Source organism: Lithobates pipiens, unplaced genomic scaffold (genome assembly GCF_037356315.1).
Source record: "Lithobates pipiens isolate NorthernLeopardFrog02 unplaced genomic scaffold, aLitPip1_a1.2 Scaffold_59, whole genome shotgun sequence".
Classification (NCBI taxonomy): Eukaryota; Metazoa; Chordata; class Amphibia; order Anura; family Ranidae; genus Lithobates; species Lithobates pipiens.
Window position 1 is genome coordinate 1742714 of NW_027507880.1, and position 27126 is coordinate 1769839.

At 42.3% G+C, this 27126-nt stretch overlaps 3 protein-coding genes across 3 annotated transcripts in view; 2 read left to right on the plus strand and 1 right to left on the minus strand.

Annotated features, from left to right (window-relative positions):
- Positions 1 to 3342, plus strand: part of LOC143958153 (uncharacterized) — a 48001-nt gene extending 44659 nt beyond the window's left edge. The window contains exon 5 of the mRNA XM_077467612.1: positions 3188 to 3342. Within this exon, the coding sequence (XP_077323738.1) occupies positions 3188 to 3342 (155 nt within the window). The remainder of the gene's footprint in view (positions 1 to 3187) is intronic.
- The window catches only part of LOC143958170 (mannose-binding protein C-like), a 586186-nt gene that overhangs the window by 426426 nt on the left and 132634 nt on the right, over positions 1 to 27126 (minus strand). The window lies entirely within an intron of this gene.
- LOC143958167 (pulmonary surfactant-associated protein A-like) lies at positions 5132 to 10029 on the plus strand. The gene is made up of 2 exons (XM_077467626.1): positions 5132 to 5211; positions 8004 to 10029. Exons 1-2 carry the CDS (start codon positions 5151 to 5153, stop codon positions 8381 to 8383), a joined length of 441 nt encoding a protein of 146 aa, XP_077323752.1. The 5' UTR covers positions 5132 to 5150; the 3' UTR covers positions 8384 to 10029.

Here is a 27126-nt window from a genome sequence, read left to right on the forward strand (position 1 = left end):
TCTTTGAATGGATGAAACTAAGATCAATCTGTACCAGAATGACGGGAAGAAAATAGTGTGGAGAAGGCTTGGAACAGCTCATAATCCAAAGCACACAACGTCATCTGTAAAACATGGTGGAGGCAGTGTGATGACTTGGGTATGCATGGCTTCCAGCGGCACTGGATCATTGGTATTTATTGATGAAAGAAGACATAAACAGCCAGATGAATTCTGCAGTGTTTAGAGATATAATGTCAGCCCAGATTCAGCCAAATGCAGAAAAGTTGATTGGACGGTACTTCACAGTACAGATGGACAATGATCCAAAACACACTGCAAAAGCAAACCAGGAGCTTTTGAAGGAAAAGAAGTGGAATATTCTGCAATGGCCGAGTCAATCAGCTGATCTCAACCCAATTGAGCATGCATTTTACTTGCTGGCAAAACTAAAGACAGAAAGACACACAAACAAAGAACAACTGAAGACAGCTGCAGTTAGAGCCTGGCAAAACATCAGAAAAGAGTCTTTGGTAAAGTCTATTGGTTCCAAACTTCAGGAAGTTATTCAGGATTCTCAACAAAATATTAAAAATTAACATTTTATTTATCATTATATTAATTTGTCCAATTACATGTGAGCCCCTGAAAATGGGGGGGGGGGGGGGGTGTATAAAAATGGTTGCAGTTCCTGCTCTTTCTTGTCTTAAAGCGGAGGTTCACACAAAAATTGAACCTCCGCTTTTCGGAACCTTCCCCCTTCTGGTGTCACATTTGGCATCATACTTGGTGGAGAAACCCTTGTTGGCAAGCATAGAGGTAAGACATTTCTTGTAGTTAGAATATTATTTCAAATTCATAATTTGGCACTTATAGGTGTTATAATATATTTATAGCAAGCTTGCAAAACATATTTGGTTTTATGATTAGTCATAATAAATAGTATGCGTGAATGATCTTGATCAAATGTTCAGGAAAAAATATCCTCATCTAAAGCTGAACATTGCTGGATGTTTCTGGTGTAGCCAATTTGAGTATGACATATATGATATCTTGGTATAGAATGTCATTAGAAGACAAAAATAGACACGTGTGTACGTAGCTAAAGGAATGATATATTGTGGATTATATCCTGTTAAGTTTAGAGTAATCTCAGTCATATTAATAAGTATAAGTATAAGTATTAGTATATAGTTACTTAAAGTTTTTTTTTTTGGTGTCATAATGTAGAGTATAAGATTTTCTATCGTTTGAGCCCAGTCTTGCCACAGAGAGTTAATCCAGCTCTGAGCAATCCTCTTTTATTATTCAGTGAGATAAATCTTGACAAACAGAGAAAAACGTTGTCAAATCCTCCCCCTTGCTGTGAGTGACAGGTGATTTACAGATCTCGTGCACTATCCTAAGAGACATGCATTATTTTTTAATTCCCTCCCACTCCTTTCTTCTGCTGCTCTGCCAGGATTGGATGTTCCCCACCTCAGCATAATTGGGCATGCTGAAGTCATGTGGTTACTTTCCTCTCTTTTCACTGGATGTTAGAGATCATAGCAGAAGTTCAGTGTAAGAAATACACAGGAGAAAATACATATTGACAAGGGGAGTGTAGAGGTGGGCGGGGAGTCTACTGACATCACGACTCCACCCACCAAGCTCCAGACAACAGACCCACCCACAGAATCTGCAGTTTTTGTGGGTCTCATAACAGACAGAGAGGAGACATTTGACAGGTAAAGGTACATGCAGGAGGCATGTATATCCTTATAGATAACCCCTATGGCAGTAGTTTAGAAAGGATGACATTGGTGTTACATCCACTTTAAAGTAAAGTTAGTAATATGCGTTCATATTATGTAAATGTTTGGTTATATGACATTACATGATCAGCACATTACTTCAAGTATGGAGTGTTACATGTGGGCTTGTCAATCTAGCTCCATATGACTCTGAGTTAGTATCTACTTTTGAATAGTATATTGCTGAAGTTAGCAGAAATGAATGTGTGCCATACAAGGTTCTAATAATTCACATGTAACATATAAAGCCAATGTTTCTATACAGAAGGGCAGACAGATACACACACACCCACTGGAGAGATGGCACTGACATATTCACACAAAGAGATGGTCTAGGAATTTGATCTGAGCATGCGTGGCATTTTGTCCAATCGGAATTCTTTACAAACGATCAGACAAGGTCTGATCGGATCATGTTGACGGAAAATTTTATGGCATAGCTCTAAAACTTTGTCGGTCGGATATTCCGATGGAAACAGTCCGATGGAGCCCACACACGATCGGATTATCCGATAACATGGTCCAATCAGACATTTACCATCAGAATGTCCAACCGTGTGTAATAGGGCTTAGAATGTAATTTCCTGCTTCTTCGTGAATGACACAAGAGACAGCATGTACAGAAGTCAACAGCCATGAAGCACACATGCTTTCATAAGCTTATTACAGCTTTAGAACTTTTTATTCTATTTCATATATCTTTACCCACACTGAACTGAACTATTATACTTTTTACATTATATTTATGATGCCAACTGAGTGACAATAAACTCACATTTTGTTTTAAGTCAGTTTGACTATCAATGTTATTCATCCAGAAACGCATTTCAGATACAAGAATATTAGATATTAATATTATTCTTCAGTTGGTTACCGAGTTTGCACACAGCTCAGGAGGGATTTTGGTCCACACTTCTTTACATATCTTCTATAAATCCTTAAGGTTTTTTAGCTGTTGCTTGACAACTTGACATTTCAGCTCCCTCTATACATTTTCTATAGGATTGAGGTCTGGAGACACTCCAAGACCTTAATGTGCTTCTTCTTGAGCCACTTCTTTGTTGCCTTGGCAGTATGTTTTAGATCATTGTCATGCTGAAAGACCCATCCACGACCCACCTTCAGTGTTCTGTCTAAAGGAAGAAGGTTCCCATCCAAGAATACATGGCCCCATCCATTGGCCCCTCAACGTGGCAAAGTCGGCCTGTACCTTTAGCAGAGAAACAGCCCCAAAGCTTAATGTTTCCACCAAAATTCATCTCTTTGGCATAAACTCGACTCACCGTGTTTAGAGGAAGAAAAATGCTGACAATGACTCTAAGAACACGATCCCTACAGTCAAGAACGGAGGTGGAAACATTATGCTTTGGGACCGTTGTAGATGTCCCAAACTTTTTTGTACTGGAGAGCAGTTCTGGATGCCCAGTGCACTTTGTCAGAGAAGGAAGTTCACCTTCCCATTAACTTTCCAGATCTAAGAGCAACTCGGTTGTCTCTTCTATTGCGAAGACACCAGATGAGAATAAAGTCAGACAATACCATGGCCATGGCCTACATCAACCATTAAGGAGGCACCAAAAGTCATGTTAAAGGACAAAGTTTCCTTGTGGTATAAGGCCTCCTTCCTCCCAAAGGTGGCTCCTGCTATTCACCATACCCCGAGCATTGTTCTTCCTTCCTTATGTCCTGCTCCAAAATATTTAAAGAAAGTTTCTCTCTAAACGTGGGGCATGGGTGTCCCAAACTTTATTGGACTGGGGAGCAGTTTTGTATGTTCACTGTACTTTACCAGAGAAGGAAGCTTACCTTCTTTTAAACAATCAGATTCCCTCTGTATGTTTCCTGAGGATTACCCCAGGGGTCTTCATGCTTCTTGCTTCACCATTGCTAGATGGATGGGAGTTATTTTTAGTGCCTAATGTCTGAACTTGTAGAGCCATTGATGTTTGGGTTACCTGGGTCCTGGTGGTAATGACCCTTCATGCAGTACCGCAATCTCTGACATTAAGGTTAAAGGGAAGGATTTCTTTTGGGCAGCATGTTCAACAGGGCAAATAACAGCAACAATAATAACAAACAATTGTAAACAGAAGCAAATCAGGGTTGAACCAAAACACAATTTGTTAAAAAAAAAAAATTAAAGCCTCTTAAACAGGGTACCCAAAACTTGATTTGAAGGGGCAAAGTCTATACCTCTTAAGACCTGATCTATGGGGTACCCTAAATACAGGAAGTCTACACTCAAGGACTATAAATCACAGTTCCCCCTAATGACCGATGGTGGCCAGTGGTGGGGTCCAAGGCTGTCAAATGTTGAAATGCTCTCAATAGAAATTTGGAATTCCAACAGGAAAGGGGGACATACACTCAGAATGAATCCCTGGAGGCTGTGTCATTAAGCAGGAGTATAATAAAGATGGCAGCCAAGGCCTCTCACCTCTCAGAGGTCTGTCACTTGATCTTCTTCCTCTTGTAGGTGTCTGAAACTCTGACTACATGAGCAGGCCAACTCTTGCAGTCACCGAGGGTGACATCAACAGCTCTCAACACTGTAGCAGTGATCTTGGGCAAAGCAGCAGATGTTCTGGGTTCAGAAGTTCTCTCTTGCAACTCACTGGGTCTTGCAGTCACAGACCTGGATACTGCAACTTTAGCAAGGTCCCACCTCGGCAAAGATGTGAGAAGCAGTCTTTCACCAATTGTGGTGTGCAACCATGGCCTTGTGGGTTCCTCCGCTCCAGTGCGTGGTCCTCTGTGGTCCCTCCAGTGGTGTTGGTCTCTAGCCAGGTGTAGCAGTGTAGCCTTGATTCAGTATTAAGTACTGGTACTCATCAGGGTCACTAGCCTCAGCAGCCCATCTCTCTCTGGAGACTTTCCTCAGCAGAAACTTTCTGGAACTTTTTCAGAACATCTCAGACATCACTTTTGGGTACAAGGACCCTTCTTCCTATTTTGGTGGCTGTATGCTTCCACTGCTGATGTTAAAGCCCTAGGAACACATGCAGTCCATACGGTAAATGCTCAGATCTTGGGAACCACAAAAGTTAAATGGAATAGTTGGATTTAGTAAAGAGTCATATGGTTGGTAGTCTGAAGTTGTCTATAGGGGTTTTCTGCATTGGGTAATATGGTGGAAATGCTCCTTTGTTTTTGCCATTAGTCAGTTAGAGGCATGTTATTATTTTATGGTGCCCGCTACAAACACTGGAAAACTGGAATGAAAAGTTTCCTCTTAATTCTCAATGTCTCCTGAGCAAAAAAAAGTTGAAAAATATCCTAATGTTTAGTCCTGAACATAACAATTATTTAGCATATAATACATACAAATCGATTGTGTGAACTCTGTTCTTAGCTATCGAAAATCTTAAATTGCAAATGACTGTTCTGGATTCACGGATGAGAGATCTGCAAGCAAACCTTGAGAATCAGGCAAAAGGTTAGCTGGATACTTTATACGGGGCTACTTTCAGTTGGGTAATGTATATCTTGTATTTTGGGACAATGGGTAGTTGGGTACGCAGAAGAGACAGTTGCTTTGGACACTTCAGTAGGGGGAGGAGAGTTGAAAGGATTGGAGGTCCAACCTATGCTGCTGAAGTCCACAGCTCAGTCAAAATCAGCAGTCTACTGAGTCAATGATGCAAATGCTCAAAATTTGTGTGGCAAGCTTAAAGCCCAACTCCAGGAAACCTAAAAGCATTCCCTTGCAGTAGTAAGCAAAAAATCAGTGCATTGGTCTTGTTGAAGTCAGAAGACCTTAGACCACAGAAGCATAGGAGAGTTCAGGCTGAAGGGACTGCTCTAGCAGTGCAGAAGAGCCTGCAGGAGTGGAGGATCAGGTTAGTAAAAGTGCTTTACCAAGTTCTCTAGTCATAAACAAGCATTTAACCCTGCCTTGCAGATGCAGCACTACTTCAAGGGGTGATTTTTAGGTGTTCTGGAGTACATGTTTAGATGAACAATAGCTACTGCTGAGGCTACAGTTTAGGCATCTGCATTTTAAGCAGCTGAGCCCTCTAAATTACAATTATTAGATGGAGATCATCAATGGCTGCCACAGTTGTCCACCTACAGCAGGCATGTCCAACGTCCGGCCTGCGGGGCAATTGCGGCCCGCGTTCCAGTTTAATGTGTCCCCACTAGTGATTTGGATACATATTGTATTTATCGGCGTATAACACGTGCCAGCGTATAACATGCACCCAAAGTTTAGGAGGGAATTTAAAAGAAAAAAACTTTTAGGAGGGAAGTTTAAGGAAAAAAACTTACATTTAAATGCCCATCAATGCAGCCTTGTCAGTGTCATTTGCAGTCTTGCATTGCAGCCTTGTCAGTCATTTGCAGCCTTGTCAGTTGTATGCAGCCTTGCATTTGCAGCCTTGTCAGTCGTTTGCAGCCTTGTCAGTCTTAGGCAGCCTTGCATTTGCAGCCTTGTCAGTCATTTGCCGTTTAAAAATGGCACTGGTAGTTCTCGGGTGTTCTCAGCGGATTTCTTGTATTTTTGGCCGCACTCGGCCATTCTTGGCTATTTTCGGCCATACTCGGCCGTTCTCTCCGGCTTTTGGGAATTTTCGGCTGTTCTCTGCTATTTTCGGCCCCTTCTCGGTGGTTTTCGGAAAGCCACCGAGAATGGCCGAGTGTGGCCAAAGATAGCTGAGAATGGCGAAGATAGCCGCGAACGGCCGAGTGTGGCCAAAAATAGACAGAAGCCGCAGATAGTGGAAGAAAGCCCTAGCAACAGCGGGGGATCGGCGTATAACACGCACCCTCGATTTCCCTAGATTTTTTTTAAAAGTGCGTGTTATACGCTGATAAATACGGCATATCTTTTGTGGACCCTAATGAATCTCACGAACGAGATACCATATATAACGTATTTAACGTTCTTCGGAGGGTGTGGGATGAGTGCCGTCAGATTACATACAGTAGAAATCTCCTGTTTACTCGGTAGCCTTTGTAATAGGAAGTCCTGTCTCCTGGGCCATCATTAGACTACTGTTCTGTCTATCATATGAGGTGGGACTTTGTATTAAAGAGGCCGCCACATAAACAGGAGATTCTCCTGTATGTTATCTGTTAGCACACGTCCCGCTCCCTCCCTGTCCCCTCCAAGGATGCAAATGGGCATGGATCAGGCTGCAACGATGGAAATGGTGAGGCTGCATTCATGTCAATGTCATGTCATGTCAATGGTGAGGCTGCATTCATGGAAATGGTGAGGCTGCATTCATGGAAATGGCGAGGCTGCAATCTTGGCAATGGTGAGGCTGCAATCTTGGCAATGGTGAGGCTGCAATCTTGGCAATGGTGAGGCTGCATTCATAGCAATGGAGAGGCTGCAGATGGGCACTGATTAGGCTGCATTGATGGGCACTGGCCCTTATTTTGCTTCACAGTTCTTTATCTAAAATGTAAGTTTTTTCCTGAAACTTCCCTCTTAAAGTGAAGGTGGGTGTTATATGCCGATAAATATCCAAATAGCACGCCTAGGCTCATCCTTATGCCGCGTACACACAAGCGGATTTTATGGCGTACTTAGTCCGTCGAAACACATTTCAGCGGACAATCCGCTCGTGTGTGGGCTTCAGCGGACTTTTTCAGCGTGCAGTCCGGAGTACTAAGAATTTCGTTTTTTTCTAAATTCTGTCCGTCGTACTTTGGTTTCAGCGGACAATACGGTCGTCAGTATGCTAGTTTGACGGACTAAGAATGGCGCATGCCCAGAAAGGATTTACACGGCGGAAGGGTGCTTTGCTGTGTCTTGGACTTCCTATTTCTAGTCCCGTCATACGTGCTGTACACGTCATCGCGCAAGCTTTCGACGGACTGTTTGTGTATCCGTGTGTGGTCAAGTTCGTTCAGTGGAAACTACGACGGATTGTCCGTCCGATTGTATGACGGACTAAGTACGCCATACAATCCGCTCGTGTGTACGCGGCATTAGACTCTTTACCACACACAGCCACAAAGGCAAGAGAATTTTTGTTGGACAATGTATTAGTTAATTTGCTTTTATTTTTAATGGTTCAAAGAATGTCAAGCAAAATGGTCGACCCCCACGCATGTTAAATTTATCAAATCTGGCCCTCTTTGAAAAATGTTTGGACACCCCTGACCTAGAGGATTCCTTTAACCTAATAAAAAGTGACAGATGTTACTTTCTACTATGTGTTCCATGATGTCTCATCATAAAAATGTTTTCTTTTTCCTTTCTTTCCACTTTTACAGTTTTTTCATTTGGAAAAGACATTGCTAGAAGCAGAAACAAAAACTATATTTTGAATCGTTTTGAAGTCACTTATGACGAGGCCAAAACCATCTGTGCCAGTGGCGGAGGTCAGCTGGCCGTACCTCGGACCCAAGAAGAAAACCAAGCCATTTTCTCCCTCCGCAAAAAGGTTCAAATGCACACATTTATGGGTATAAACGATTTGCAGTACGAGGGTGACTTTAGAGATCTATCTGGACAAGTCATTAGATACTTCAACTGGCGTGCAGGTGAACCCAACAACCTTCGTAACAATGAGGACTGTGTGGAAATGTGGGACGATGGAAGGTGGAATGATGAGAATTGCGCAAGCAAACGTTTTTTCATTTGTGAGTTTTAAATCAATGCAAATAAGCCAATTCTTTGAATTCATGCTCCTCTTTTATCCTTCAAATTCTCCTTTTATAATTTTTCAAAAACCAAACTTTTAGAAGCTACATTCCTTTTTTTTTCTTGCGCGACTCCATATACCAAGCATTAAAGTGGTTGTAAATCCTTACATTAACCCAGTGAAGTGACTGGCCTCAGATGATACACAGAGATGAAAAAAATCTTCCTACTTAAGTTGCACCTGTCTATCTACGGTCCTATATTCTCTACAGACCTTCAAAGTGCAGAATTTATGCAGCTCGTCTGAGCTTTCAGAAAGCAGGGGAGAGGGGGGAGATGGCAACACACACACACACACACACTGCAGAGCTCAGTGAGGGGATCGCTGAGAGCTGATTGGAGGGAAGATACACCCCCCCTTCATACAGTACATAGGAATAGAGCTGAGGCTGTCAATCAGAGGCACTTGATGTAAGAAAAACTTGTCAGAAGTGGCTCATACACATAGCATAGGAATAAAGCAGCATGCAGAAATGACACTTAGTGCTCTGGACTGAGATACATACAGACTATAGAGGGATATGCTTTGTTCATATTTCATGTCTGAGGTTTACGATCACTTTAATACATTTTGGTGATTGTGTTCAGTTACTCTCCTGAAAAGTATTAAATACATGTGACTATATGAAAAATTACATCTTATTTACGATTTATCACTGTATCTCCAGTTTTGATGTTTCTTCTAAATATGTACCTTTTTCAGAAATGTTTTGCAAAGATAAATAATGCACGGTGGCAGTAAGCCAAAACAACCAATCAGAAATAATCTTTTGATAAGGCAATAAAAGACTAACCGATTACTGAACTTACTAAATAGGACCACACCTGATCTTAGTCTTAAAAAGAAAATGGGATGGTAAATGTTTCTTCACAATTTGTTAATATTTATTTATCTATGTTAGACTTTAACTTCCTGGGGGTTTAAAATAGGGGGGGAACAAGGAAAGGAGGTGCAGGACTCATTGGGGATACTCATATCCCTTTGGCTTAGGATGTAGGACTCTGGAAAAAAACTCCTAAGGCCGCGTACACACGAGCGGACTTTTCGACATCCAAAGTCCGACGGACTGAGTCCGTCAGACTATCCGATCGTGTGTGGGCTGCAACGGACTTTAGCTTAGCTAAAGTCTGACGGACTTTAGAAATGAAGCATGCTTCAAATTTTCCCGACGGAACTCCGCCGGACCCGGTCCCCTTCGAAAAATCCGCTCGTGTGTATGCTACTCCGACGGACTAAAACCGACGCTAGGGCAGCTATTGGCTACTGGCTATGAACTTCCTTATTCGAATCCAGTCGTACGTCATCACGTTCGACTCCGTCGGAGTTTGGTGTGATGGTGTGTGTCCAAGTCCGTTCGGTCGAAATGTCCGCCAGAACTCCGTCGGAACTCCGGCGGAAGTCCTTTGGAGGTCTGTCGGAATTAAGTCCTCTCGTGTGTACGGGGCATAAAGGTTTGGGCTGCTCCTCGACGCCCATCTATGCTGTTCTCTATCTGCTTGCAACTTAAGGAATGTACCATCACCATTGGGATGACTGACATAATCTAATGTAAATCAACTATGAATCAAATGTGTTCCAATAAAGAGTAAAATGTCTGTCGTTGTGTGGACTCTTCTTTCTCCTAAGCTTAAGTTGGAAACTTCTTCTGAAAACAATCCTTGTGCTGGGTGGGGCTGCTATCGGGGTGATTTGCTGTAAGGCCTAAGAATGGTAAGCAATGGGCTTAGTTTTGTACTGCCGGAGACCCGGGCACATTATTCAGCTCAGACCAGGGGCAATTACTATCACATTATTTGGGCATACACAGAGCGCTAGAGGCTGGTATCTTTTTTAACAGCGGATTGTTTTCATTGAGTAGTATTGTTGTATGATTTATTGTTGTATATATTAGTGGATGAGCACAATAGCTTTTTTTTATTATAGACACACATCACTATCTGGCCAGTCCTCTGCACCCAACCCCCCTCCAGCTTGTATCACCCCCAGACCACTTCATACATCCAGCTGACAGACATCACTCAGAGCTGCTTCTTACCCCCCAGCTGAGGGACATCATTCCATACTCACCCCACAGACTCTGCACAAAATCCCTCCCCATTCTGCCCCCATCATACCCTCCGCACTCCTCTCCTGTACATACCACCCCAGCATACCCTCCACACTCCTCTCCTTTACATACTATCCCCATCATACCCTCCACACTACTCCCCTGTACATACTACCCCCATCATACCCTCCACACTCCTCTACTGTACATACTACCCTCATCATACCCTTCGCACTCGTCTCCTGTACATACTGCCCCATAATAGCCTCGGCACTCCTCTCCTGTACATACTGCCCCCATTATACCCGCCACACTCCTCTCCTGTTCATACTTCCCCCATTATACCCGCCACACTCCTCTTCTGTACATGCTGCCCCAATAATACCCTTCACACTCCTCTCCTGCACATATTGCCCCCATCAGTTCTTGTAGCCCCGGCATGGCCCATGAAGAGCCTGGTATGCAGAAATCATAAAGATGGCAGTGGGGGACCCGTGGACCCTTCCACCACGTTCAGCCCTGCTTTCGCAGGGACCAGTGTTCCATCCCTACCTTGCAATCTCAATTTAATGGTTTGGCTATTGAAACCCACATTCTAAAAGATTGGGGGCTTTCAGGTTCAGTGGTGACTACCCTGATCAATGCTAGGAAGCCAGACTCTAGAGTCATTTATTATAGAATCTGGAGGACATATGTTTCTTGGTGCAAATCCAAGGGTTGGCATCCTTGGAAGTATGTCATAAGTAGGGATGAGCTTGATGTTCGGGTCGAACATAAGTTCGACTTGAACCTCGAGTGTTTGCCGTTTGTCGAAAAACAAACATCATGGAGGGTTTTTGGGCAAATTCGATAATGCACTGTGAGATCACAGTGCATTTCTGTATGATGATTGGTCAAAGCATGCACCATGATCTGCATGCTTTGGCCAATCCCAGCGCCCTCTGCTAAAATAGCCATAATTGACCAAAGGCAGGGTGCATTTGTTCAATCATGGCTCACACTATATAAGGCTGCCTGTACAGCGGCCCTGTGTATTGTTGTTGGTGTGGACGGAGAGATAGTGTGATTTAGATTGAGTAGGCAGGTTATTCAGTTAGCTGCAGTGTATTTCATATATACAGTTCGGGGGACTAGCTAGATCGCAGGACACAGGCTTTTTACTAAAAAGGAGGTTTATTGAACTTAAATAGCTTTACAGTAGCAAGAACAAAAGAAAGGGATTTCAGTCTCACCAACTTGCAAAGTCCAGAATTGTTATTGCAGTCAACCAGTCCTTGGTTTCTATTGCAGGTAGCTTCCCCTGCCAGGAGGCTTCCAGGCAGGACACTGCTGTTCACTTTTGTTGCTGCAAACAAAGCACCATTCACAATCTCCTCTACACTCCTCCACACCCACCTACAACTTCCTGTCTTGTTTTAAACCCACTTCCTCTGACAGGTGAGTTAACCCCTTTTGTTCCCTTAAAGGGACCACAGCCCAAACAGAGGGGAAACATAGTGTCCTTCCAGGACCCAGCCACAGTGTAGCCTATATCTGACTGCAGTGCATTCCTGGTGCAATTTTTCTAATATACTTCAGGTGGTGTATTAACCACTTCAATACCAAGCACTTATGCACATTCCCTCCCAGACCAATTTTCACAACACTTCTATCATTTTCTTCTCACAAATAGAGCTTTCTTTTGATGGTATTTAATCACCACTCTGTTTTTTATTTTTTGCAACATAACCAAAAAAACAGCGTACATTTTGAAAAAAAACACACTTTTTTTTCTATTGTAAAAAGTTGCAGATAAGTAATTTTTCTTCTTACATTTGTGCCAAAATTTATACTGCTACACATCTTTGATAAAAATACCCCAAATTAGTGTATATTATTTGGTCTTTGTGAAACTATGGTGCCAATCACTGAAAATTGATCACATCTAATCACACCTGATGCACTGAAGGCCTATCTCATCAGACACTAACAAGCCAGGAAAGTACAAATACCCCCCAAATGACCCCCTTTTTGGAAAGTAGACAGTCATAGATATTTACTAAGAGGCATGGTGAGTTTTTTGAAGTTCACAATTCTTGGGAAAATTAAGATTTATTAACAGGTTATTTCTCTCACACAGCATATGCATAATTGCAACTATACCCCAAAATACATTTTGCTACTCCTTTCGAGTATGGCGATACCACATATGTGAGACTTTTACACAGCCTGGCCACATGCAGAGGCCCAACATTCAAGTAGCAACTTCAGGTGTTCTACAAGCATAAATTGCACATATCCTTTCTCAACCACCTATTACACTTTTGAAGGCCCTGGAGCATCAGGACAATAGAATTGTCCACAAAATGACCCCATTTTGGAAAGCACACATCTCGACATATAATCTGTGAGGCATAATGAGTCTTTTGAATGGTTAATTTTTTTCTAGAAGGTTTTGGAAAATGTGGAAAAAATATGAAAATGCATTTTTTTTACACAAAGTTGTCCCTTTCTAAGATTTTTCTAACACATAGCATGTACATAGCAAAAATTACATCCCGAAATACATTCTGCTACTCCTCCTGAGTATGTTGATACCACATGTTTGAGACTTTTACAGAGCCTGGCTACATACAAAGGCCCAAAATTGAAGTAGCACTTTCAGGCTTTCTACAAGCATAGATTGCACATATCCTTTCTCAACCACCTATTACAATTTTGAAATCCCTGGAGCACCAGGACACTGGAATTGTCCACAAAATGACCCCATTTTGGAAAGAACATACCCCAACGTATAATCTATGAGGCATAATTCGTTTTTTGAACGGTTCATTGTTTTCTAGAAGGTTTTGGAAAATGTGTAAAAAAAAAAAATGAAAACGCATTTTTTTTTTACACAAAGTTGTTCCTTTATAAGATATTTCTAACACATAGCATGTGTATAGGAAAAATGACATCCCAAAATACATTCTGCTACTCCTCCTAAGTATGGCGATACCACAAGTTTGAGACTTTTACACAGCCTGGCCACATACAGAGGCCCAACATCCAAGTAGTACCTCCAGGCATTCCAGCAGCATTAATTACACATATCATTTTCTGACTACCAATCACATTTTTGAAGGCCCTTCATATTTCTAACACATAACAAGTACATACCAAATAACAAAAGATTACCTGTGATTTTAGAAGTGCAGTGGTCCACAGAGGAGAGCATCGGCCCAGGCAGCAGGCAGGAATGAGGTCAGCTACAGCAAAAGCAATCATCCAGGCAGCAGGCAGGAATACTGTCCATAGTTCGTACAGGCAGAGATACTGTCAGTACAGTCAGAGCACAGCCAAATCACAGGTCCAGGTAGCAGGCAGAGGTGTCCCGGCAGAAATACTGTCCAAAGTCAGTAGAGGCAGCAGGCAGATATATGGTCAACACAGCCAAAGTATTGGTCCAAGCAGCAGAAAGAAACATGGTCCATAATGTCATGGGTCATTACAGGCAGCAATATGGTCAGCACAGCCCAAGTATTGGTCCAGGCAGCAGGAAGGACCATCAATCTTAGGACCAGGGGGGTAGCGGTAGAGGCTTCTCCCACCCAAATCGCTTTGAAGCCTCCGGGCAACCAGACCCTGTTGTGGGAGCACAGAAAATGAAAAAAAGTTTTTCTCTACTCAGAGTGCTATTCCGAAGCCCCTCACATATATATTTGAGACCCCTGTGTACTAAAGTAGATGGCCAAAAGATCAGTCCAAGTGACAGGCAAAAACATAGTAGATTAAGAGGACAAGGTCGGTGCATATGGAAGTCAGAAGCGTGGTTTAAATTGGCAAGCAAACACATTGTTGGTAAACAGACCAGGGTCAGTTATTTAACATGGTAGCAGGCAAATGGGAAAATTTCAGTCTGTTAATAATAAGGGGAACTAATATTGGATGGATGTATGATAATTTTTGAAGCAATCCCCAATGCACAGGCCAGGTTGGGAGGGACATTGGGGACAATAATAGCTGGTATCTCTTCTTACTCCTCCTCTGCTGTATATACGGAATTTCTTTTGGCGTCTTCTTCCAAATTCTGTGGGGGGGAATGTGGTAGGGAAAGTGTTGCTTGTGAAGTCAACTTACGCTATCAGAGTGAATGCTTCCTGGGGCATGACCTTGTTGGTAAATGAGAGCAGTGGCAATAGCTTCAATATACTTGAGGTAGGTGATTTGTTGGTTTTGAGTTGCTTTTTGGTAGCAGACAAACAAATTAAAAGGGGCCATGTGAAACAGCTTTCTTGTACCAATAACGGGATTTCGTTTCAATTTACCACCCCCCCCCCATGTGCATATTGTAGTTGTGGACACATTTGGGCTTTACAATGGGGCCATGTCTTCTTTGGATCTCTACCACGGTGTCATTGTGGATGGTAGAGAGAATGTGGACATTTTTCTTATCCCTCCACTTCATGGCCAACACGTCCTTGTTCCTCATGAATTCTACATTTTGCAATTTTTTGGTCAACAGATTTTAAGGGAATCCCTTGTTTATTTTTTAAAGTACCGCAGGCGGGGTTTTTTTTACTATAAAGGTGAGGAAAAAGGGGCAGGCTGGTATAATAGTTGTCAACATATAAATGGTATCCTTTTTTGAACAGGGGGTATGCCAGCTCCTAGACAATTTTCCCACTGGTTCCAATACATGTGAGGCAATCACGGGGCTGGAGCTGGGAGTCTTTGCCTTCGTAGATCCAGAATATGAAGACGTATCCAGTGGCTCAATCACATCATTTATTTAATTTCAGCCCATACCTGGCTCTCTTGCTTGGTATATACTGCTTGAAGTGCAGTCGGCTAGTGAAATGTTTGAGGGACTCGATCACACAATTTTTTTGGTCTTGGATAAATATGCCTCTAAGTTGCTGGGAAAAGGAATTGATTAGGGGGCATATCTTGTACAATTTGTCGTGGTTGGGATGATCTCAGGGAGGGCACTGTGAATTGTCATTGAAATGGAGAAAACGCATAATCATGTTGTATCTTGTCCTGGACATGACAGCGGAATATATGGGCATGTGGTGGATGGGGTTGATGGACTAATATTCATGGACTTTGTTCTTTTTTGTAAGCCCCATATTAAACGTAAGGTCCAAAAACAATTTAAATTCGTCCAGTGTTAGGCGTCACCACTGGAAATGTGGGCGTGGGAAGAATTGGGGTTATCAGCAATAAATTGGGATGCATACAGTTTAGTTTGATCAACCATATTCTGCAGCAAATCTTGTGGGAAAAATAAACAAATATAATCAAATTGAGAAAAATTTGTAGTGTTGGGCTGCACACATGGCTGTGCAGTGAAAGTGGGGATGATAGCGGAGTTGGCAGGCAACCATAAGGGATTTGCCAGGGGATCCGGAAGATAGGACTGGGGCTGGGTTCTTAACGTGGGGCGTGTGATTCCAGTACTTGCACTGGCCTCCTCTTCCTGGAGTCTGCTGGAGGTGGGCAGATCTCCTGATCTTGGTCCTGATCTTGGTCCTGTATAGGGAAAGACACATATAGGAGGAAAGAAACATACCGCACACCCCGAATAGTGTCAAAAAATGTGAAGGGTTCCCCATAGTGGGGTTTTCTAGGCGGCAACAGTTAGAGTAATAATTCATATGAATTTAAAGATTCCATTTTATTGATGGCAATCAAATCATGTTATCAGTGATTTGTGCACCACCAGAATTTATAAACATTAAATGTTGTGTACAATTATGTTTGCATTAATTGTATTGATTCATATATCCCCTATACCAGAGTTTACATTTTAACTGTCACTGTTAACATGATTTGATTGCCATCAATAAAATGGATTCTTTAAATTCATATGAATTATTACTCTAACTGTTGCCACCTATAAAACTTCACTATGGGTGACCCTTCCAATTTTCTGATCTTGGTCCTGATTTTGTTCCTGATCTCATTCTTTTGGGAGGGACTGTTTCCCCCACGGACTTGGACTCTGATCCCCTATCCTCCACTGGCTCGTATTCCGAACCAGAATCGGATGATGGAAGCTCCCTGCTGCTCTCATCATCCAACATGGTAAGAATGGCATATGCCTCCTCAGGTGTGTAAACCCTTTGGACATTATGGTAGTGCTTTTTGGCAGGCCTATGTAATGGTACTGCTGGTGGTAGTATCGATGTGATATTAGTGGCGGGCCTGTGTGGCGGTACTGGTGGCGGTACAGGTGACGGTATGGGTGGTGGTGGTACCGATGGCAGTACAGGTGGCGGTGCCGATGGCGGTAGGAGTGGTGGTGGTACCAGTGACGGGCCTGATGGCGGTATTGATGGCGGTACTGATGGCGATATTGGTATTAGGCCTGTGTGGCGGGCCTGTGTGGTAGTATAGATGGTGGGCCTGATGGCGGTACTAATGACGGGCCTGATGGGGAACTGGCAGTGGTACCGATGGTGGTACTGGTAGCCTGTGTGGTGGTACCAATGGTGGTACCGAAGGCGATGGGCCTTTGACAGATGATTGACAGATGGGCTGATTGAATGACTGATGTGCTGATTGATTGATTGTCAGATGGGATGATTGATTGATTGATTGACAGATGGGCTGATTGATTGGCTGATGGGCTGATTGACAGATGGGCTGATTGATTGACTGGGCTGATTGACAGATGGGTGATTGATGGGCTGGACAATATATACTGCTAGTTCACTTACTGATCTCTGCTCTCTCCTCACATGATCAGTGTGTGAGGAGAGAGCAGAGATCAGATAGTATACTATATACATAAATACATATATATATATATATATTTATATTTCCTGGCCCATCCTCCCGTCATCACACAATGGGTTAACATCTCCTCTGGAGCCCCACATTACCACCTGTATAGCTGAATAAAAAGCAGCCCCTCCCCAACTAAAATGTTCTTTCTTTTTTGGTCTGCTCCAGGCCACCTGTTGATTGCAGTTGGTAAGTAAGTTGTTTGCTGTATCCCCCCCGCCGAACTTACCCCCCCATGTTCAGCCTCTCATGGAGTTGGAAGACCCTAAATGCTGAAGGTAAATCCTTTTTTTAAAACCGGGTGCCTTTTTGTGCCAAGGCTATGGACAAAATGATGCTTAAACAGCATTGATATTGTACAGGTGTGGTATTATAAGAGCTCTGTTATCTTTGTCTCTCCGTTTGGTTTTTATTTTGTCCTGGCTTTAAATGCAGCACACTGCACTGCTGTCCTGGCTTTATTGTCAGTCTGAGAGTGGCTGTGATTGGTGCACAGGGTGCAGGGACATGGGCAGCACAGGATAGGACCGCCAGACGCCATGCAATGGTGTAATGATCTTGGGGGTCTGCGGTTTTGAGGGCTTCTCTCCCTCTCTCTCTGCAGTCCTGCCAGGTAAAGGACTTACCTCAGATTCTGACTCTCCTGTCTGTCTCTGGATGTGATGTCCTGGCTCCCTTGCTGTGCTGTGTACTCCTGTGGACTTTTTGTCTCAGACTCTAATGCCTTGTACACACGGTTGGAAATTCTGACGGGAAAAGTCAGATCGGATTATGTTGTCGGAAAATCCGATCATGTGTGTGGGCTCTAGCGGGCTTTTTCTGTCGGAAATGAGAGCAGGACCTAAAATTTTCCGACAACAAAAACCGATCTGACTTTTTCCGTTCGTGTGTATAGAATTCCCACGCATGCTGAGAATAAATTTGGTGAAGAAAGCTATTGGCTACTGGCCTCTACGTAGTCCCGTCGTACGTTTTTTACTTCACCTCGTTCAGAAACTATCAGATTTTCTGACAACTTTGTGCGACCATGTGTATGCAACACAAGTTTCAGACAAAATCCGTCATAAAAATCTGATGGATTTTGTGGTCGGAATGTCCGACTGTGTGTACAAGGCATAAGACCCCTTACACACTATGAAACTTTTGTTGTCTGGTTACCTAAAGATTTAGCAGAGCCATGTAGTGCAAAGGCATACCTAATTGCATACAAATTGAGACTCTTTAGGTTTGGCCTCTTGTTATGTGGTTTTGATGAATCTGAGGGAAGAAACCCAGAGAAGATTGTATAGTGTGTGTCCAGCTTAACTGTGTCTGATGTCTGCCTTTGGAAATGCTACCTGAAGCTCACCTGGTGCTTCTAAAGTGAGTGGATGAAGGCAGATGGCTCTTAAAGAGACAGGGTACCATGTTTTTTGGTGAGAGGTATGTAGCACTGACACCCGAAGGAGCTGCTAGTATTTTATTGGGCCAGCACTCTGTTATTACACCTCTATTAACTTGGCTCAATCCTCTGGACACAACTGTGGTGCAGTGTTGGTGTGAAGCTAACAGAGGATGACCCCGCAATGTACAATACAGCAAATGTGTACCTTTTACCTGGGTATCTGTTGCTCCACCTGTAGAAAAAAGAACAACACTGCACACCAAATGTAATTAACCAGAATGTGTTTTTACTGAAACTAGTAGAAAACAATAACTACACCATCACACAAACGTAATGTGACAGTACAGTGGGTATTCACAACAATTTTAACATGTAAAGAATTCTTAGATAACCCCTGCACGCATGTCTCCAAGTGGGACCAATGCTCAGAGTGACAATGCCTTAACTCCGGTCACCTTCCCACTTCCAGCACGCTGTGATAAATACAGAAATGCAAAGCTATCAACACTATGCAATACTGCTAGGGAGCTCCCCCTGTTTTATAATGCAGTCCTTTCCTATAGTAATTGAATGCAAGGCCTTGCAATAAAAGATTTCGTCTTTGTTCTTCTGTCTTCTGCTAGCTATTGTATTGAAGTAATTGTAATCCAAAGGGATTAACAAACAAGAATAGTGTAGAATGAACATTGAAACTGTTCTTGTGATGTAGCACACTTGTAACTACCTCCTGTGTAGTTGTCTCCAAATCACACAGTGTCAGTTCTCAGTGGAGTATATGCTTGAGGCCTGCTTTAACTCAGTCTAATGATGTGAAACCTCCTCTGTGGGACTACTGGTCCCAGCAACACTGTGGTCTGAGTCTACGTGTGTTAAAAATTGTGGGCGGCAGCCCTCTCACCGAACCAGGCCCCAATTATTTTTGGCTACTACTGTCTATTGATATGTAAAACACTTTATTAAATCAACAATTAGTGATCAATAATCACATCTAGTTAACCTCATTCATTTTTACAAAAAAAAAAAATATGTACAACAATACTATACCTGGCTCAAGCTGGGCTCCTCCACTTCTTCCTGGTTGGAAGTCCCAGGTTGGACATCGGAAGCCTCAGCTGGGGTGGAAGAAAGTGTTGAGAGGGATTCCCCGATTTCAGTTTGGTCTAACAGAAAATGCAGTCTCTCATAGTACCACAGCCTGGGGACATAAACGTCATTTGCTGCAGCTCCAGACCTCTGGGAATCCTGGACCTTCTTGCACTCCCTCAGATATGTGCTCCTCAGGCCACCACTTTTGGCTTTTAAATAGCTGATGGTTGCTGTGGGGACCACCGGCTTAACCAACTCCAGTAGTTTCTCCAGCGCTGACTGCCTCTTTATTTTGTTATTATAATGTGGATGTTTCACCTGCCACAGACAGTGTGGCTCCCTGTACTTGTCAATGAAGATTGGTAGAAAGCTCTGGTCTTTGAACCCATCCATTTTCTCTGCAAGAAACTCTCCTAATCTTGCCCCAATATAGGCTTTAATCTATAAGCAGTATAGGCCACTGATGCCCTGAGTTTAAATTGTACCTTCGTTCTAACGATCGTCGCTTCCAATACTCCGTCCTCCACTCACAGATCGTACATACAACGCACGTGTGTTACGTTTTATATACAGTGCGAATGCGTGAAACTCTGCCAGTCCCTGACGTTATTTGTAGTCTTTTCCCTGCCCCTTCTCTTTTGGCGCAGTGGGGAGAGCACATGGCAGAGACACAGCGGGTGCATGCTAATTTCAGTAACGAGGAAGATGAGGAAAGCCAGAAACGTCCCGATTGCAACTTTGCAATGGAAAACGTGTGATCGGATCTTGTTATCAGAAAATACGATCATGTGTGGTTGGATTTTAGGGGAAGGGGGTGTTTAGGGTAAAGCACTACTATGGAGCTGACAAAATACATTGCTAAGTGACTAGGCTATAGGTGTATATGGGCCCAGTAGAGCATGCTGGGGAGCTTAGTGAAGGAAAATATGCATGAAGGACAAAAATGGAACTTTAAAAGCTTCCAGCATGCATGAGGACAAAGGGACACAGCATATTGCAGAATATTACAATCATGGTAATTAGGGAATGATGGAGATAATTCCTGAAATCATCAGGATTATTCTCCCGAATCTCACAAAGCAAAGGCATGTGCGAGAATTGGTCACGCTGGAGCAACCAATTCTTCTTCCATGAACTCCTCCCCGCCCTGTTCATAGACTGGGCTTGTGCTAAAGCCCAACACCAAGCCCCTGCACAGAACAAACTCTACGATGATGTACGTACATGCAACATGGCTTCAAAACGGTCGACTGGTCAGAACAAACTAACAGAAAGCACTGAAAAACAGCAAGGCCTTAAAGAACAAAATTAAAATTAGCAACGAGTGGTCAAGAACGCACTGAAAATCAAATGCAGTACTATAAATAGCACACACTGACAAACAAACTGACTACACGCACTGAAAAGCAGATACGAACCCACAAGCATGAACTGAAGAGCAGTAATGACTTCAAACACAAGTCTGAAAAGCGCAAATCGTCTCTAACCAAACTTCTACTAACACACAATAAACACGAGATCAGCAGAAGGAGCCCAAAGGGTGCCGCACATGCTACTGAACTTCCCATTTATAGTCCCTTCGTACGCGTTGTACGTCGCCACTTTCTTGATGATTGGAAATTACGACAACTTTGCACGTCTGTATCTATGCAAGACAAGTTCGAACATCTGTCGGAAAAAAATCTGATGGATTTTGTTGACGGAATGTCCGATCGTGTGTACAGGGCATGATACACACAGAGGACAGACCTGCTGATGTCCTTCGAAATTCATCTGTCATTGTAACCCTGACATGTGTTTCTGAGAGAATAAAAAAAGAAGAGTTCCCCTTGGGGTTTTCAGGCAGCAACAAGAAGCAGAGATAAATCCGTGAAAAGTTATATTTATTTTATTGATTCAACGGCTTATTTGCCATCATAGATTTAAAAATACAGGCTCTGGTATATAATATTAGAGCATATCAGTGGATAAACAGTATATGCAACATTTAATACAAAATAGGTTACAGGAACAATTTAGTGGTTCTGGGACTCGAACATTCGAAATCAAAAGTGCTCATTTTAAAGGCTAATATGCAAGTTATTGTCCTAAAAATGGTTTGATGATTCAGATCCTGCCCCAGGGGACATGGATCAATGCAAAAAAAAGTTTTAAAAACGTTAGTTTTTTCGGGAGCAGTGATAGATTGCTGTTATATAAAATGGAAGACAAAGAAAATCGAAGCCAACGAGAAAATCTTCAGATTATCAAGAGGATTTAGAGGATTATCAGAGAAATGTAAAAATTATGAATTAACAAAGTTGATGCAGGAACTGTTCAATCCTATGCTTGGGGAAGAAATAACAGAAATATTGAAATTGGATAGGGTATATAGGATTGTGAGATTGTGAGATGCCAAGTTCAGGCGAATGATAATCCAAGAGATGTAATAGTTAGGTTTCCCTATGCTGAAGAGAAATCTAAAATGATGGAAGACATACAGTAATCAGCAGGAATTCTATATGAGGGAACTGAGCTTTAAATATTCTTGCATTTATCAGCAGAGGCTCTAGCAAGAAGACTCCTTAAGCCTTTGACAGAACAAATGCGGACATTGAACGTGGCATACCAGTGGGGATTTCCAGTGTATCTTAAGGGGAAAAAGGACTGTCGAAATGCAGTACTTAGATTCCCCAAAGATCTCCAGGACTTTTGTAGTAAATTGAATCTTATACCTCCCCCCTACTGGGCTGGGAAGAAAATACTAGGACAATTTTGGCTCCAAGTAACATGCAGTGGTCCCGTAATGAGAGAAGAGGGGGGAGGGAGAGGTAGAGGGGGATGGCACAGTATATATTGAAGCATTTATGTAGAGGGATGCTCAAGAGCAAGAAACACTAGGATGTAGATAAAAACCTGTCTAAAAATAAATAAACAGATGGAGGCGAGGGGGGGGGGGACTAGAGGGCCAGTAGAGAGGTCAGTAAGTTCAGGAGTAACTGCCCCCCCCCCCCCCCAGAAGGTATGGGAACTGGACGATATCTGGATAGATGGTCTGTCTCCAAGAAACAAATATTGCACATGCCTCTGGGCACGGACTGTCCTTGCACTTGTTCCTAGTATGGTTCTATGGTGATTCAGTATCCACCCAATTGGGGGCGGTAGCCATGGGTGTTGATAAGACCACACACAGTATTTGCTGTAAAGGAGCAGCTGGAAGACCCGGAGGGTAGGTTCCTTTTTATAAATGGGAGATTGTTTAACATGGAATGTACGATGGTGAATATTTACTCCCCAAATAAGGAACCGGATACATTTTTAAGGAAAGTTTTGAAAAAACTTAAAGGTATTTAAGGAATGCAAACTTATAATAGCAGGAGACTTTAACCCTCGAGTAGATACTATGGGGGGCCCCTCCTGCTATACATTTGAAAGACAAAAAGCGGTAAAAAAAATGCTATTTGAGAGTCAGCTGGTAAATGTATGGAGGGTCAGGCACCCAGGGAAAAGGGATTATACTTTTTATTCCCCAGTCCATGGGTCGTTTTCAAGGATCGGCTATGTCCTCATAGAACATTAACTATTACCGTCTCTTAAAAATGTGGAGATTAAAGTAACAACCCTCTCTGATCATGCTGCAGCAGTGATTCAATTAGAAATATCACAAGACTTTACGGAGGAAAGGAACTGGAGATTAAATTACTCTTATTCAGGATCCAGTGATAAATAAGAAGATTGAGTAGGAGCTGGAAAATTTCTTTGCGGTTAATGATACACCAGAAATTCCCCAGTCAACTTTGTGGGAAGCACATAAGGCCTTTATAAGGGGAAAATTGATGGGGTCAGAGCAGGGAAGAAGAGAGAGAGGGGAGAATAACTCAGTACCTTATGTAGAGAGATATATGATTTAGAACAAGTGACAAGACCCCAAGGCATCCCAGAGAGACAAGAATTAATAGCAAAAAGAGAGGAACAACTGCTAGAGCAGGATAAAAAAAAAACGTGCTTTTCATATAGTAAACAAAGAGTGGTATCAATGGGGTAATATAACCAGAAATGGCTGGCCAGAGCAATAAAGGAGAAAAATGCTGATCCTTTATCCCTAGAATTAAAAATGATAGGGGGGAGATGGTACATTCATCTCCTGAAATAACAAAGGTATTCCATGCATACTATAGCGCGTTATATAAGGTGAATCAGAAACGGGAAGATATAGAGAAGCAAGAGGCAGAAGTTTATGAGTACTTGCAGGGCCTAGACCTTCCCATGGTGCCTAAGGAGGAGCTTGAACAACCTGAAGCTCCGATTACCCAGGAAGAGCTAGCAAGAGCAATAAAAAACATGGCCCTGGGAAAAAGCCCGGTCCCCAACGGATACTCTATCCTGTATTATGAAAGATTTCAAAAGTTTCTGATCCCTAAACTTTGTGAATATCTGAATACTCTGTGGAAGGAGAGACTCTGTGGGAGGAATCATTATTAGCCTATATAACTCTCATTCCAAAAGAAGGAAAGGAATCAGCAGCCCCAGCGAGTTATAGGCCAATATCGATGTTAAATACAGATATAAAGATTTTAGCTAAAATAATCACAGAGAGATTAAAACCACTACTACAGAGCTGGATACATAATGATCAGGTAGGATTTGTAAAAGGGAGAGAGGGAAGGGATAACTGCCTTAAGTCAATGTTTTTGGTTCATGAAGTACAAAGGGGAGGCTTCAATCACATTTCTGCCAATAGATGCTGATAAAGCCTTTGACACGGTGGACTGGGGGTTTGTGCTTGGAACATTAAGCTACCTAGGTTTGGGGGTTAGGATGATGAAATGGATATCAGCTTTCTATCATCACCCAACAGCTAACATTAGAATAAATGGGAACCTATCCTCATCCCTTGAATTATTTAACGGGACAAGGCAGGGGTGCACCCCCTCTCCAGTGCTGTTTGTAATGGCATTGGAACCTCTGTTAGCAACAATCCGTAAAAATCTGGATATCAGAGGGGTGAGAGTGGGGGAACGGGACTACAGAGTAGTCGCTAATGCGGATGATTTGCTTTTTTATGTCTCCAACCCTAGGATAACAATTCCAATTATGCTAGAGGAGCTGAGTAGATATGGAAAGTTGTCTAATTTTAAAATAAATATGTCCAAATCTGAGATTTTGAACACTACTATTCCAAGGGAGGAACAACTGGCAATTTAACCAAAATTCCCCTTTGTATGGTGTAAGGAGAGATTGGGGTACTTAGGAATAAAATTTACTGCATTATTGGGGACTATGTTTAAGGCCAACTACATACCAGTGCTTAATAAGTTCAAGGAACATTTAAAAAATGGGAGATATAAGCCTCTCTCTCTTAGATAGGTAAAATGAATGCCTTAAAAATTAATATCTTAACCAGGATGATCTACATCTTTCAAATGATTCCAATAGCGGTACCTAAGGTATATGTTAGGAAATTAAGATCAATGGTTCTAAAATATATATGAGTATATAAACGCCCTAGGTTGCATATGCAACATTAGTGAAGGAAAAAAGGGCAGAGGGACTAGCAGCACCGGACTTCGAGAAATATAATAAGGTGATTTCTAGATTTCAGAGTGGATTCATAACAAAGAAGGGGAAAGTTGGGTAAATATAGAGATAATACAAAGTAAGGTAGATCTACGAATGATGGTTTGGATACCACGGTGACATCGGGATTTAGCTACTAGCCCAAAACCACTAACTAGAAACACATTTAAGATTTGGGATGGGTTAGGGAGATTGCACCATTGGGAAAACAACTCAGAACTAATGTCTATATTGAGCACAAATTATTTTTATCCAGGGAAAGAGGAATACATATATTTCACTAGATGGACAAAAGAAGAGGAAATATTAGTGCAAGATGTGATGAAAGATAATAGGATTTATACGTATGCTGAAATCACACATGAATTGGGAAATAAGCCACTAAACAAATGGAGCTTTGCACAAATAAAGCACTTTACACAATCACTACTACAACCATTGCGGGGTAAAGGACACATGAGGTTAATAAAGAAACTACTTTGTTCCTCTCTCAGTTTAAATTGAAGTATATCTAAAATCTATAAAATTTTGATTAAGGAAGCAGAAGCTGAATCCCTCCCCCCCCCCCCCCCATCTGGGAAAGTGGGAGGAGGAACATAAAAGGAAACTCCTTAGGACAGCTTACTTCTCGTCAAGCGATATAAGGACAGTGGAAATGTGCTATAAACTTCTGGCGAGATGGTACATGACCCCACAGAGAGTGCACAGGCTCAGAGCAGAAGGCCCCCCAACTTGCTGGAGGGGATGTAATTCTCCGGGGACCTTTGCGCACCTGCGGTAGGAATGTACAAAGATACAACCTTACTGGGGTAGAATTATAGCAGCGATCCACCAAGTAACAGGAGAACGGGTTCAGAATGATCCCTGAGAATGTCTATTTCATGATACAAGAAAGACAGTGTCCCAATACAAGAATGCCTTACTTCCATACCTTCTAATTGCTGCTAAAGGTCTGATCTCAAGCCTATGGAAAACCCAAGAAGCGCCAAATATGAAGGAATGGGTAGTAAGAGTGGAAATGGTGAGAGCCATAGAGGAAACAGTTCATACAGTAGAGGATTCATTAGCGATATATCAAAACATATGGGGGAAATGGATAGAGATTAAAAAATCAGAAGGTTGGAGGAACTTGATAGAGGTTTAGGGGTTCAGGGGGAGGGGGTTCCTTTTTTTTGGGTTGGGGTAATAGGGAGAATAACTGTATATTGTAATTAATGTACTGTATGTAATAAGGAATGTTGATATAGGAATGAATTTTTTTATATGTATTTGTGTATCTTTGTCTATATAATAAAAGAAAGAATAAAAAAAATGCATTGAAAATTGTCCAGATGACCCCTGATGATGTCAGATGTTGCTGACGAAACACGTTGGGGTCCATGATATGTGCTACGTCACGTTCGCCACCAGTTGGAACACAGGTGGAATGAGGACGGTGTCCCTACCATTTTCTATGGGCATGATTTTCATCTCTATTTTGTAAGTGCAATCTGTAGTTTTAATAAACATGCTTTTTAATGTTACCGCATTATGGGGAGCTTCTGTTTATTTATTTTTGGTTGACATACCATATCCATTCGGGGAACATATTTGCCTTGAGCTGCTGTCTCTGGATCCTTGGCCATTTGCTGTTTTTGACTACCTGTCATGGGTGTCACTTACGTCCGGTGAGTAGGGTACTTAAAGTAGCTGGTGAAAGGAGACGTACTTTTCTGTGGAGACACCATTGTATTTTCATCATCACGTTTGATGAACTAACAAATATATTGGCACTTGGTGGTGGATTATTGGACTTTAGTTATTCATTTATTTACCTGTTTGTGTATGTTATTTTTGAAACATATAATTTTTGTAAACACTTTTTTTTTT